Raw genomic sequence first — 15,295 nt, 5'->3', positions numbered from 1 at the left:
AGACCTTCCACAGGAGACCTTCCACAGGACACATTCCACAGGACACCTTCCACAGGAGACCTTCCACAGGAGACCTTCCACAGGACACCTTCCACAGGAGACCTTCCACAGGAGACCTTCCAATGGAGACCTTCCACAGGAGACCTTCTACAGGACACCTTCCACAGGAGACCTTCCAATGGAGACCTTCCACAGGAGACCTTCTACAGGACACCTTCCACAGGAGACCTTCCACAGGAGACATTCCACAGGACACCTTCCACAGGAGACCTTCAACAGGAGACCTTCAACAGGAGACCTTCTACAGGACACCTTCCACAGGAGACCTTCCACAGGAGACCTTCCACAGGAGACCTTCTACAGGAGACCTTCCAATGGAGACCTTCCACAGGAGACCTTCCACAGGAGACCTTCAACAGGAGACCTTCAACAGGAGACCTTCTACAGGACACCTTCCACAGGAGACCTTCCACAGGAGACCTTCCACAGGAGACCTTCTACAGGAGACCTTCAAATGGAGACCTTCTACAGGAGACCTTCTACAGGACACATTCCACAGGACACCTTCCACAGGAGACCTTCTACAGGACACCTTCCACAGGAGACCTTCCACAGGAGACCTTCCACAGGAGACATTCCACAGGACACCTTCCACAGGAGACCTTCAACAGGAGACCTTCAACAGGAGACCTTCAACAGGAGACCTTCTACAGGACACCTTCCACAGGAGACCTTCCACAGGAGACCTTCCACAGGAGACCTTCTACAGGACACCTTCCACAGGAGACCTTCAACAGGAGACCTTCCACAGGAGACCTTCCACAGGAGACCTTCCACAGGAGACCTTCTACAGGACACCTTCCACAGGAGACCTTCCACAGGAGACCTTCCACAGGAGACATTCCACAGGACACCTTCCACAGGAGACCTTCTACAGGACACCTTCCACAGGAGACCTTCCACAGGAGACCTTCCACAGGACACATTCCACAGGACACCTTCCACAGGAGACCTTCCACAGGAGACCTTCCACAGGACACCTTCCACAGGAGACCTTCCACAGGAGACCTTCCAATGGAGACCTTCCACAGGAGACCTTCTACAGGACACCTTCCACAGGAGACCTTCCAATGGAGACCTTCCACAGGAGACCTTCTACAGGACACCTTCCACAGGAGACATTCCACAGGAGACCTTCCACAGGAGACCTTCTACAGGACACCTTCCACAGGAGACCTTACAAAGGACACCTTCCACAGGAGACCTTCCACAGGAGACCTACCACAGGAGACCTTCTACAGGAGACCTTCCACAGGAGACATTCCACAGGACACCTTCCACAGGAGACCTTCCACAGGAGACCTTCCACAGGAGACCTTCTACAGGAGACCTTCCACAGGAGACATTCCACAGGACACCTTCCACAGGAGACCTTCTACAGGACACCTTCCACAGGAGACCTTCCACAGGAGACCTTCCACAGGAGACCTTCCACAGGAGACCTTCCACAGGAGACCTTCCACAGGACACATTCCACAGGACACATTCCACAGGACACCTTCCACAGGAGACCTTCCACAGGAGACCTTCCACAGGACACCTTCCACAGGAGACCTTCCACAGGAGACCTTCCAATGGAGACCTTCCACAGGAGACCTTCTACAGGACACCTTCCACAGGAGACCTTCCAATGGAGACCTTCCACAGGAGACCTTCTACAGGACACCTTCCACAGGAGACATTCCACAGGAGACCTTCCACAGGACACCTTCAACAGGAGACCTTCCACAGGAGACATTCCACAGGACACATTCCACAGGACACATTCCACAGGACACCTTCCACAGGACACCTTCCACAGGAGACCTTCCACAGGAGACCTTCCACAGGAGACCTTCTACAGGACACCTTCCACAGGAGACCTTCCACAGGACACCTTCCACAGGAGACCTTCCACAGGAGACATTCCACAGGACACCTTCCACAGTAGACCTTCCACAGGAGACCTTCCACAGGACACATTCCACAGGAGACATTCCACAGGAGACATTCCACAGGACACCTTCCACAGGACACCTTCCACAGGAGACCTTCTACAGGACACCTTCCACAGGAGACATTCCACAGGACACCTTCCACAGGAGACATTCCACAGGAGACATTCCACAGGACACCTTCCACAGGAGACCTTCCACAGGAGACATTCCACAGGACACCTTCCACAGGACACCTTCCACAGGAGACCTTCTACAGGACACCTTCCACAGGAGACATTCCACAGGAGACCTTCCACAGGAGACATTCCACAGGAGACATTCCACAGGACACCTTCCACAGGACACCTTCCACAGGACACCTTCCACAGGAGACATCTCACAGGACACCTTCCACAGGAGACATTCCACAGGACACCTTCCACAGGAGACATTCCACAGGAGACATTCCACAGGAGACATTCCACAGGGTCTCCACAGAGTATCCATCCATCCATCCATCCATCCATCATCCATCCATCCATCCATCCATCCATCCATCCATCCATCATCCATCCATCCATCCATCCATCCATCATCCATCCATCCATCCATCCATCATCCATCCATCATCCATCCATCCATCCATCATCCATCCATCCATCCATCCATCCATCCATCATCCATCCATCCATCCATCCATCCATCCATCCATCATCCATCCATCCATCCATCCATCATCCATCCATCCATCCATCCATCCATCCATCCATCATCCATCCATCATCCATCCATCCATCATCCATCCATCCATCCATCCATCATCCATCCATCCATCCATCCATCCATCCATCCATCATCCATCATCCATCCATCCATCCATCCATCCATCCATCCATCCATCCATCCATCATCCATCCATCCATCCATCCATCATCCATCCATCCATCCATCCATCATCCATCCATCCATCCATCCATCCATCCATCCATCCATCCATCCATCCATCCATCCATCATCCATCCATCATCCATCCATCCATCATCCATCCATCCATCCATCATCCATCCATCCATCCATCCATCCATCCATCCATCCATCTGAATTTTTAGATGAGTTTTCAGAGTTCCTTTCTGATTTGGTATTAAATACTGACAGGGTCATCATAGTGGGAGATTTTAACATCCATGCTGACATTGAAGGCGATAGCTTAAGAGCAGCCTTTAATGCTATCTTAGACACTATTGGCTTTGTTCAAAATGTGAATAGTCCCACACATTCTCATCTTCATACTTTGGATCTTGTGCTGACATACGGCATAGAATGTGAAGAAATAACAGTATTTCCTCACAACCCTGTCCTCTCTGACCACTTTCTAATAACCTTCAGGATTACTTTAACAGAGTTCTCCTCCCCCAAAAGAAGGTTCCATTTTAGTAGATCTTTATCAGATAGTGCAGTTATACATTTTAAAGAATCTGCTTCACTTTCTCTCTCCTCTGTGTCGCTGAGCAGTGCTGCAGAGTGCTAAAGCATAGCTTATTCCCCTTCACAGGTTGATGATGTTGTTGATGGGGTTGCTAGTTCTCTGCGTATTGCCTTAGACAACGCAGCTCCTTTGAAAATGAAAACAGTTAAAAATAGAAAGCTTGCTCCTTGGTTTAATGCAGAGCTGCGTACTTTGAAGCAAAATGCTAGGAAACTGCAGAGAAAATAATCCTATATTTTTTTTTATATAGTTGCCAAACTCACCCAGAGCCATAGCTCTGTTGAACCGTCCATACCACCTGCTCTTAGCAGCAATGATTTTATGGGATTCTTTATAAATAAGATTTATTCTATTAAAAATAAGATCATTAGCACTCCTATATCTACAAGTGGTTTGTCTCGGGAAGGTGAGGCTGCATCTGAGGTAGTCATGGAATCTGAACCGGGTTTAGGCTGCTATGATCCAGTAGAGTAGAATAGAATAGAATAGAATAGAAAATAATTCAATAATTCTGGAGCATGGGTGGCAAAGGAAAAAGCAAACATGTACTTACATTAATAGAACATTTAGGAAATAGCAGATGATAATTAGTAAAGATCTGAATCAGAAGAGATAAAGAATAAAGGATGCATCAGTAAAACCCAGATTGAAGGAAGTACTTAGTTAGAGTCAGAAAAAGGCTAAACATGTAGATCACTAACCCTGACAGCAGGGAGGTAATATCAGCTACTGGGTTTGTTGGGAGCAGTGGTTATTATCTGCTGCTGAGAGGGAGGATCTGTGATAACGCTCCTAATGGGCACCAAGGGTGCAGCTCTCACAGCTGAATAGATCTCCAGATCATGGCAGCATCAGAGAAGCATTAAAGTCTGGAGTCCTGGACTGGAACACGTGTGTGTGTGTGGGGGGGGGGGTATCCTCCATTGTGGGGACTTCTATGGACATGTGAGGACATTCAGCTGGTCCCTATAAGGTAAAGTCCTGATGGGTTGGTAACACCCCCCATTCAACATTAAGACCTCTGTAGCCAATCCAGGAGGAGGGAGTTTCCATCCATCATCTCTGAACCTAACAGACCCCCCCCCCCCCCCCCCCCCCCCAACCACTAATTAGCAGATATCTCTATTGATCCACCTGGATTTGGTGCTGAAATCCCCTCCTCTGTCTCCCAGACAGATCTAGACTAAAGTCCTCATGGGGGGGGGATACTCTGGAGTCTAGACAGTTCAGGAAAATCCTCAGACTGGAACTCCTGGAATCAGGTGAGGAGAGTTGGTGATGACCTGCTGGCTCCAGGGTGAGATCAGACTCTCCTCCTCCTCCTCCTCCTCCTCCTCCTCCTCCTCCTCCTCCTCCTCCTCCTCCTCCTCCTCCTCCTCCTCCTCCTCAGCCATTGGTTTCTCTGACCCCAATCCTCCCTCCTCTACCTCCCACCTTTTCGCCGCCCCACCTCCTTCTGCAATTCATCACTTTGACCTAAATCTTCTCACTTAATCTTCTTCTTCTGCTTCTCCTTGTCTTCTGGATAACAATCAGACGCTAATTGTCTTAATCTGACGGGTCCCTTATTGTCCTCAGGACTCCAGGCGTGCTGTGGAACAATAACATTAGTCCCCGATCGATACGGGGCGTCAGGCCGCAGCGCTGATGGTTGATGATGAGGTGGAGCTGCAGATGAATTCATCAGCTTCAGAGGCTGAGATGATAAATAACAGGTTTATATCTGTAAAATAATCTGAGATGTGGAGCACTTCTGGATTACATCCAGTTTGATGTAAACACCTTTTTAAATCTGTTTGAATCAAACAATCTGCAGCACTTTCAGTCACATGAGGCCAAGATATTAGCTTAGCGGAGCCATAAGTCCAGGATCAGGCCGAGGTTAGCGGCTGATTAGTGTCTGATGCTGAAATGATAAGCAGCAGTATGATGAAAACATCCAGAACAATAAGGGATTAGATGTCAGCTGCACCATCTGGAGGGCAGCAGATCCCGTAAATAACGCTGCTCACTTCTCTCGCAGCGCGTGGCGTGTTTTCCTCTGACAACCAGCGGCGTGTTTGGAAACTGAAACCTTTCGGTAGAAAATCTCTCTCTGGTTTCTCTCCTCAGCAGGTTGACGGTTTTCGGCCCCTCCTCGGCGTCTCAGCGGGGGAGTCTGCAGTCACAGGACTCCGTCTGACTGCTGTAATCTGACTTGGCTAATCTCATCTCAGCGCTGCCAAATTACCTGGGTGTCTCCAGCCAATTAGAGCCCATCTGCAGGCGGGGCCACGGTGGGGCTCTGCAGGGGCCCAGAGGGCCCTGAGAGTTCAGGGAAGGCTCCACTTTCATTCCAAACCTGCTGTAACCATCAGTCTACAGACATGATGAGGAGACGCAGATTATATAACATTTGTCTTTAACCCTTCAGCGAGGACGTCCTCTGCAGAGACGTCCTTCTGACCCTGAGCTGGAGAGCAGGGGCCACGCAGCAGATTCATGAAGTGGTTGCAGACCAGCCAGCGTCTCTGAAAGCAGGACTTCAGTCCGTCTGCTGAATGACGGCAGCAATGGCCGCCAAACAGCAACTGCTGCTACCTGGGGAAGGAGGCCGGCTCACCTCCAAACCTTTTTAGAATAATATCAATATTCACCTTCAAAACATCTAAATTTAAACCTTCCTTCTTTGACTTGGTTCTGGTTCTGGTTCTGGTTCGGACCCGTTAGCGGACTCAGCAGCTTGCATGAGACTAAACTACCTGGCAACAGAATGATGACATCAGAGGTAAATAAACTGGAAGATGGGCCTTCGACAGCTTGGTTCTCATCAACTTAATCACCTCAGCTAAATTAGTTTGAAATTAGCCCCCCCCGGCAGTCGTTTTCACAGCTTTATGGATTAGACAGATTACTCGTCTGAAACTCTGGCTTTCCATCCCCCCAGTGTGGACAGGAACCTAAAGCAGGGGCCTCTCAGGTTCTAGGAAACCTTTTTAGTGTAGACTCTGTTCTTGCTGAGTCATGGTTCTTCTTCATCAGGTGTTTCATGTCATCATTTTAAACGACTGAGCAGGAAGAAACATGATCAGGAACTAAAATGAGGAAAAAGTTTTTCAGTTTTAACCAAAACATGTAGACTGGATGTAGAGAACAGACTGGATGTAGAGAACATACTGGATGTAGAGAACAGACTGGATGTAGAGAACAGACTGGATGTAGAGAACAGTCTGGATGTAGAGAACAGACTGGATGTAGAGAACAGACTGGATGTAGAGAACAGACTGGATGTAGAGAACAGACTGGAAGTAGAGAACAGACTGGATGTAGAGAACATACTGGATGTAGACTGGATGTAGAGAACAGACTGGATGTAGAGAACAGTCTGGATGTAGAGAACAGACTGGATGTAGACTGGATGTAGAGAACAGACTGGATGTAGAGAACAGACTGGAAGTAGAGAACAGACTGGATGTAGACTGGATGTAGAGAACAGACTGGATGTAGAGAACATACTGGATGTAGACTGGATGTAGAGAACAGACTGGATGTAGAGAACAGTCTGGATGTAGAGAACAGACTGGATGTAGAGAACATACTGGATGTAGACTGGATGTAGAGAACAGACTGGATGTAGAGAACAGTCTGGATGTAGAGAACAGACTGGATGTAGAGAACAGACTGGATGTAGAGAACAGACTGGATGTAGAGAACAGACTGGATGTAGAGAACAGACTGGAAGTAGAGAACAGACTGGATGTAGAGAACATACTGGATGTAGACTGGATGTAGAGAACAGACTGGATGTAGAGAACAGACTGGATGTAGACTGGATGTAGAGAACAGACTGGATGTAGACTGGATGTAGAGAACAGACTGGATGTAGAGAACAGACTGGAAGTAGAGAACAGACTGGATGTAGAGAACATACTGGATGTAGACTGGATGTAGAGAACAGACTGGATGTAGAGAACAGTCTGGATGTAGAGAACAGACTGGATGTAGACTGGATGTAGAGAACAGACTGGATGTAGAGAACAGACTGGAAGTAGAGAACAGACTGGATGTAGAGAACATACTGGATGTAGACTGGATGTAGAGAACAGACTGGATGTAGAGAACAGACTGGATGTAGAGAACAGACTGGATGTAGAGAACAGACTGGATGTAGACTGGATGTAGAGAACAGACTGGATGTAGAGAACAGTCTGGATGTAGACTGGATGTAGAGAACAGTCTGGATGTAGAGAACAGTCTGGATGTAGAGAACAGACTGGATGTAGAGAACAGACTGGATGTAGAGAACAGACTGGATGTAGAGAACAGTCTGGATGTAGAGAACAGACTGGATGTAGAGAACAGTCTGGATGTAGACTGGAAGTAGAGAACAGACTGGATGTAGAGAACAGACTGGATGTAGACTGGATGTAGAGAACAGACTGGATGTAGAGAACAGTCTGGATGTAGAGAACAGACTGGATGTAGACTGGATGTAGAGAACAGACTGGATGCAGAGAACAGTCTGGATGTAGAGAACAGACTGGATGTAGACTGGATGTAGAGAACAGACTGGATGTAGAGAACAGACTGTATGCAGAGAACAGTCTGGATGTAGACTGGATGTAGAGAACAGTCTGGATGTAGAGAACAGTCTGGATGTAGACTGGATGCAGAGAACAGTCTGGATGTAGACTGGATGCAGAGAACAGACTGAATTTAGAGAACAGTCTGGATGTAGACTGGATGTAGAGAACAGTCTGGATGTAGAGAAAAGTCTGGATGTAGACTGGATGTAGAGAACAGTCTGGGTGTAGACTGGATGTAGAGAACAGACTGGATGTAGACTGGATGTAGAGAACAGACTGGATGTAGAGAACAGACTGGAAGTAGAGAACAGACTGGATGCAGAGAACAGTCTGGATGTAGACTGGATGTAGAGAACAATCTGGATGTAGACTGGATTTAGAGAACAGACTGAATTTAGAGAACAGTCTGGATGTAGACTGGATGTAGAGAACAGACTGGATGTAGACTGGATGTAGAGAACAGTCTGGATGTAGACTGGATGTAGAGAACAGTCTGGATGTAGAGAACAGACTGGATGTAGACTGGATGTAGAGAACAGTCTGGATGTAGACTGGATGTAGAGAACAGACTGGATGTAGACTGGATGTAGAGAACAGACTGGATGTAGACTGGATGTAGAGAACAGACTGGATGTAGAGAACAGACTGGAAGTAGAGAACAGACTGGATGTAGAGAACAGTCTGGATGTAGAGAACATTCTGGATGTAGACTGGATGTAGACTGGATGTAGAGAACAGACTGGATGTAGACTGGATGTAGAGAACAGACTGGATGTAGAGAACAGACTGGAAGTAGAGAACAGACTGGATGCAGAGAACAGTCTGGATGTAGACTGGATGTAGAGAACAGTCTGGATGTAGAGAACAGACTGGATGTAGACTGGATGTAGAGAACAGTCTGGATGTAGACTGGATGTAGAGAACAGACTGGATGTAGACTGGATGTAGAGAACAGACTGGATGTAGACTGGATGTAGAGAACAGACTGGATGTAGAGAACAGACTGGAAGTAGAGAACAGACTGGATGTAGAGAACAGTCTGGATGTAGAGAACATTCTGGATGTAGACTGGATGCAGAGAACAGTCTGGATGTAGACTGGATGTAGAGAACAGACTGGATGTAGACTGGATGTAGAGAACAGACTGGATGTAGAGAACAGACTGGATGCAGAGAACATTCTGGATGTAGACTGGATGCAGAGAACAGTCTGGATGTAGACTGGATGCAGAGAACAGACTGAATTTAGAGAACAGTCTGGATGTAGACTGGATGTCAGCTGGTTTTCAGTCTGAGCTATCAGAGCTCATCTGGATGAAAACAAATTAAACTAATTAAGTCAGTCTGTCTATAATATTTGTTCACAACTCATCCAGTTTAAATGTGATTCTAAGGGAGTTACTCAGAGGAGCTCCAGGTTTATAAATAAAGGTTTATAAAGGATTTTATTTTGTATTTGTTTCAATTTCTTACTAATTTCCAGGCAACACATTTATGTTTCTTTTTCTATTTTAGATAGAAAGAATAAAATATCTAAGAATTAAATGCTCAAATTAAAACATTAAGTAAAATAGTTGTCTCTGTCATCTAGACACTGCAGCAGATTATTGCTGATTATTTTTCAAAGGTTTGGGTCTAATCTGCTCTGATCTAGTGAGGACTTAGATCAGGAAACTATAGGGACTTTCTAATGAGTAATGAGGACCACCTCCGGACGTTAGATGTGGACAGACCTCCAGATGTTTGGGAAGCGTCCACCGCGTCCTGAGGAGGACATCAAGCAGGCAGACTGTCCCTCCTCCCACCCTGAACATCCCGGGGGAAGGATGGAGTCTCCCCAGCAGCAGTTTCCTCTAGCAGCCTAGTCAAAGTTCAGACTGCATGGTTTGTGGTCCGGCCTCCAACATGTGGGAACCTTTACAGCAAACCCCCCCTCAGCGCTGCTGGGGGTCATGACCTCTTCTCATTATCGGCCGCGGGGCGTAAATCCATCCATCGATTATTGAAATCATTGTTTTTAAAGAGTTTTCTGTATTTTATCAAGTTTTCTTTGACCACATGTCTGATGATCTGAAAGGAAAGGAAGCAGGAGTTTGGGGCGAGAACACAGAGGAACCTGCGGCAGATCCATCAGTCATGCTGTGGGCCTCTGCCTGCGCTGCTCTAAATATTAATCATTATTTCCTGGTTTTTTCTTCCTGGTGATTTTCTCTCTTTTGGCCGCAGGGACTGCCGTGCCGATGACGTCATTTCCTGTGTGTTATTTTTTAAAGTTTCACTTTCTGTTCAGAACACCGGCGGTTCGGAGCGAAAAGCGGCGTCATGGCCTTCAAATACCCCGCAGCCCGCAGAGACCTCAGCCGGGTGAGTTTGGACTCCGGTCCGGTCCGGTCCGGTTCGGTCCGGTCCGGGTGGAGAATGAAAGCAGTCAGGAAACAGCTGATTAATCAGTGATTATTGATTAATCAGTAATAATCAGTGATTATCGATCAGCCCGGAACCTCAGCCTCTGAGTTCAGGACCGACCCGGTGGGTTCGGGTCCATTAAACCTGAGATCCGCGTCTGACAAACTTTAAGGTTCGTCAGCAGAATTCTCCTCGCTGATTGGCTGCTGCTCCAGCAGGCAGACTGGACCGGAACCAGAACCGGTTCTGGTTCTAAATTCAGCTCAGCAAGAAAAAAAAGAAAGAAAAGGGTTTCAGTCAGATCCAACAGACGGGTCCTGGAGGACCATGGGTCCATGTCACCTCTGGTTCCGGTCCACAGTAAACATCATCATCGTCATCATCATCATCATCATCTACCAGCGCTCCGTTTCTATGAACATCTTAAATTAACTCAGATCCAAATCCAGCCTAAAGTTAAGAATCTTCATAAAAGCAGCTATGAATTCGTTAATCAACCAACTAATTAATGCATTAATGATTTTAATGAGTTTTGAAAAGATGGAGAAGCTGCGCTACAGCTGCAAAGGAGAGGAAGATGGACTTAAAGGGGAACACCGTTTTTTAACATTGGGCCCTTGATTTTAGTTATTAAATCATGTTCTACCGCGGATGACGTCATACACACTTTGTTTTAAAAGATAAATATAAAAATCTAACAGCGGATGTCTGGGGGACAGTGATTGGCCTCCATGTTCTGAATGCTGGCGTACCATAAAGAATAAATGATGAACAGTTTAGTTTGTGCCTTCAAGTCGTTGCCCATAGGAAGACGTTACTGGATATAACCTAACAGAATATCTTCAGAACGGCTCCAAATGACACTAAACTCATATGACTGATTAGAACATGATGGAATAACAGAAAATCAAGGATCCAATGTAAAAAAAACAAAAAACGCTGCTTTGGATGTTATCGTTCCAATAAATGGTCGTTATTAGCGGCTATCAGACCCATAGAATGGCTTCAGATTGTATCAGTAGGCTGTTCATCGAGTAAATCCTAATCCTTTTCCCCCGTGAATTAATTAATCTTTTTATGTAATCTGGAATTAATTTCAGTAGTTCTTCATGTAGGCCTACTGTAAATATAACGACATAAAAATAATATGATCCACATCTCGCTCATATGAAACAAACCAAAAACAAGTAATCTCATATCCTGTCACTGCCTCCTCTGGGGAGTTCATGGAGGGTGGAGGGTTGGGCTGTTAGCACAACCTCCATCTGTGGACGTCAGGCCCTCATACCATCCTCGTGGAGTCGGTTTCTTACCGTTAATGCAGAAACATGCACACTGGCAGCCTGGAGGTCATTTAGCAGGGCTCTGGCAGTGCTCCTCCTGTTCCTCCTTCACAAAGACAGAGGTAGAGGTCCAGCTGCTGGGTTGTCCTCCATGTCTCCGTGTCTCCTGGGGTCCTGGCCTGTCCGCTGGTAGCGCCTCCAGCCTCTGGACACTCCTCTGACAGACACAGCAAACCTTCTGGCCACAGCTGGCATTGATGTTCCATCCTGGATCAGCTGCACTACCTGAGGGTGGTTCGGAGTGTGAAGGCACCACCGCCATTCAAAGGGACCAAAACATCAGCCAGGAGGGACTGAGAAAGTCTGCAGTCCCACCTGCAGATCCACTCCTTTACTGAGTTAGCCTTTCTAATGGCCAATCAGTTCCACCTGAGCAGCAGATGGAACTGATTGGCAGTCAGTGTTGCTTCCAGTTTGATTTCAAAGACGTTTGATTTGATTAAAGTTTTATTGTGTTGTTTATTTTATCCCTTTATTATTTTAGCAGCTTAATTCAACAATTCCCTCTTAATGAACATGTGGATGAACTTTAAACCCATCCTCTTAAAGGTTAAAGTTGACTTTCTCTCTACCCAATGTGAAGTGTGCTCCACTCTTCATCCAATCAGCTGTCTGCTTCCTCCATCTCTGCTTCAGAGGTTCGTTTTTCTGATATCTGAGCTTCTTTTAGCTCTTAGCATTGTCTGACGCTCAGACCTTCACCCCTGACCCTGATGTTGGATACCAGGTTCTGGTTTGAGCACCAGCCTTCCAGCCCCCGGATCTCTGACGATGAAAGTGTTCACTCTATAGACGAGACGCAGGCCGGCGGCGGTGCAGGGAGTTCAGGCCTCCCTAAAGCTCCTTCTGAGGCGTCATTCAGTTGTGGTTAAATAAAGACTGATTCCTTATAACGCCGTGTGCGTGCTCTGGTCTGATGGCATCACTTGCTGATTGGAGTCGGTGCTTCAGAAGCTTCAACAATAGATCTGTGCATTCCAGAGCTGTCAGTTCTGCGGTTTATGAGCCAAATATTACATCTGCTGATGGCAGTTGATACTCGGTTCCAGAGAAATCAGAGTGAAAGAAATAGCTGAGAACAGGAATATCAAGCTTCAGTGCCAAACTCTACTGTTGTTTGTTGTGCAGGTGGATGAATACCACGGAACCAAGATCTGTGATCCTTACGCCTGGCTGGAGGACCCTGACAGCCCAGAAACCATGGTAACACTCGTCCTCCTGCAGGCGCGCTCCCTCTGTGACTCAGAAGCTTCACCCCGTCTCTGTTTCTGCTGCTCAGGCGTTTGTAGAGGAGCAGAACAAGGTGACCATGCCGTACCTGGAGGGCTGCGCCGTGAGGGCCAGGTTCCAGCAGCGCCTGACCGAGCTCTACGATTACCCCAAATACAGCTGCCCCTACAAACGAGGATCCAGGTACCCGACGGACTCCAGGCCAGAACCTCAGCTAGAACCTCAAGGCCTTAGATCTCTGGTTCTGGTCACAGTGGAGCGGCTAAGATTTCCATTACAGACCAAAACATTTAACCCTACTTTACTGCAGCAGAAGGAAACGATGTCTGACCATCAGGTCAGATCATCTGATTTACGCTAAAATGATGGAATGGATGGATGGACTTTCTGTATAAAAAAAAACAAACAAACAAACAAAGAAACACGAAGATAGAAAAACCTCTTTTTTTCTGCATAAAACCAATGTTTAGGACAGTAAAGCAAACATGTCAGAAATGGTCTTCCCCTGAAGGCCAGTAAAATAACCAGCTAACAGTTCTGTTACCATCACTAACAGTTCAGTTACCGTCATTAATGGTTCTGTTACCATCGCTTACAGTTCAGTTATCAACATTAACAGTCCTATTTCTATCTCTAAAGATTCTGTTGCAAACACTAATGGTTCTGTTACCATCGCTAACAGTTCTGTTACCAATGTTAATGGTTCTGTTACAGTGGCTAATGGTCCTGTTGCCATCGCTAACAGTTCTGTTACCAACGTTAACAGTCATGTTACCATTGCTAACCGTTCCGTTACCAACACTAATTGTTCAGTTACCATGGCTAACAGTTCTGTTACCAACGTTAATGGTTCTGTTACAGTGGCTAATGGTCCTGTTGCTATGGCTAACGGTTCTGTGACCAACGTTAACAGTTTTGTTACCAACACTAACCCTATTCCCCCCTCACGGTACTTTCCTTGCCTCTCTGCTCAGGTACTTCTACTTCCACAACAAAGGCCTCCAGAACCAGGACGTGCTGTATGTGCAGGACTCCCTTGATGCTCCAGCCTCTGTGTTCTTCGACCCAAACAAGCTGTCTGAAGACGGAACCGTGGCTCTTAAGAGTGAGTCCCGCTGCAGACGCTGTCCTGGAAGCGTCTCACCGCTTTGACCTCTGTCCCTGTCCTTCTCAGTGGGACGGCTGTCTGAGGAGTGTGAATACTTCGCTTACGGTCTGAGCAGCAGCGGCTCAGACTGGGTCACCCTGCGCTTCCTGAAACCTGAGGGGCTCACCGAGCTGCCGGACGTCCTGGAACGGGTCAAGTTCAGCTGCCTGGCCTGGACCCACGACGCTAAGGGCATCTTCTACAACTGCTACCCCCCCCAGGAAGGAAAGAGCGACGGTAATCCATCCGTCCCACTGCACAGATTCAGAGCCTAGAGCCGGGCGCTAGAACTAGTCGGTCCAACACGGACCGTCTAAATGGTTCTAACATGGGATATTATTATGATATTTTCTAATAGATAAAGAACGATAATGGGACCAACCAGGATCCAAGGTTCTGGACTAGTTTTGAAGCTCTTAAACCAGAAAGTGGACCCTTGAATCAGAATAATGAGCCCCTGTTCCTGCAGGCACAGAGACCACGTCCAACATTAACCAGAAGCTCTTCTATCACGTCATCGGAACCAAGCAGTCCGAGGACATCCTGGTCGCAGAGTTCCCGGATCATCCCAAATGGCACAGCTCCGTCACTGTGAGTCCAAGCCCGGGTTCCGCTATCTATCGGTCGGTAGCGGGAAGAGGTCTGTAGAATCTATTCTCTTTAGGTCTGAAGAACCCACTTGATTTTGGTTCCAGTCCCTGTTTAGGGCAAACATTCAGCAGAAACCTGAGATTCTGACCCAGATCAACCCGAACCAGCCAGAGCCTCCTTATGATTTATCAAGGTTCCATCAAGCATCTCCAAACCAGAGCAACGGGTCGGCACCACACCTCTGGTGGGTCGAGGTGTTTGGTTGTTTTGCGTTTAGTGACCAGTCAGCATCTGGCCCTAAGATTGACCCGGATTTCAAGGTTTTAAATGATCAGTTCTCCTCCTCAGAGCACCATTCAGCTTCTGGGTTCTGGGTTTGTTAATTCAGTTTACCATCAAAGGCTGCTCACCAGAACAATGACCCAGTAACATCTGGTTCTGGTTCCTATGGGCCCGCAGTAACATCTGGTTCTGGTTCCTCTGGGCCCGCAGTAACATCTGGTTCTGATTGTTGTCCTCCTGTCCACAGATCTCTGATGACGGACGCTACGC

General features: G+C 47.3%; 1 protein-coding gene across 1 annotated transcript in view; it reads left to right on the top strand.

Moving 5' to 3' along the window:
• The first annotated feature begins 10,255 nt into the window (after positions 1–10,255).
• The window catches only part of LOC119777171 (prolyl endopeptidase-like), an 18,705-nt gene continuing 13,665 nt past the window's right edge, over positions 10,256–15,295 (top strand). Inside the window, exons 1-7 of the mRNA XM_038275971.1 lie at positions 10,256–10,390; positions 12,904–12,978; positions 13,055–13,188; positions 13,980–14,110; positions 14,180–14,389; positions 14,622–14,743; positions 15,273–15,295. The exon at positions 15,273–15,295 is cut by the window's right edge and continues 83 nt beyond it. Coding sequence (XP_038131899.1) covers positions 10,349–10,390; positions 12,904–12,978; positions 13,055–13,188; positions 13,980–14,110; positions 14,180–14,389; positions 14,622–14,743; positions 15,273–15,295 — 737 coding nt within the window. The 5' untranslated portion in view covers positions 10,256–10,348. The remainder of the gene's footprint in view (positions 10,391–12,903; positions 12,979–13,054; positions 13,189–13,979; positions 14,111–14,179; positions 14,390–14,621; positions 14,744–15,272) is intronic.

This window comes from Cyprinodon tularosa, unplaced genomic scaffold, assembly GCF_016077235.1.
Source record: "Cyprinodon tularosa strain WSP-4 unplaced genomic scaffold, ASM1607723v1 ctg985, whole genome shotgun sequence".
Taxonomy (NCBI): domain Eukaryota; kingdom Metazoa; phylum Chordata; class Actinopteri; order Cyprinodontiformes; family Cyprinodontidae; genus Cyprinodon; species Cyprinodon tularosa.
This window is presented reverse-complemented; position numbering and strand designations above follow the sequence as displayed.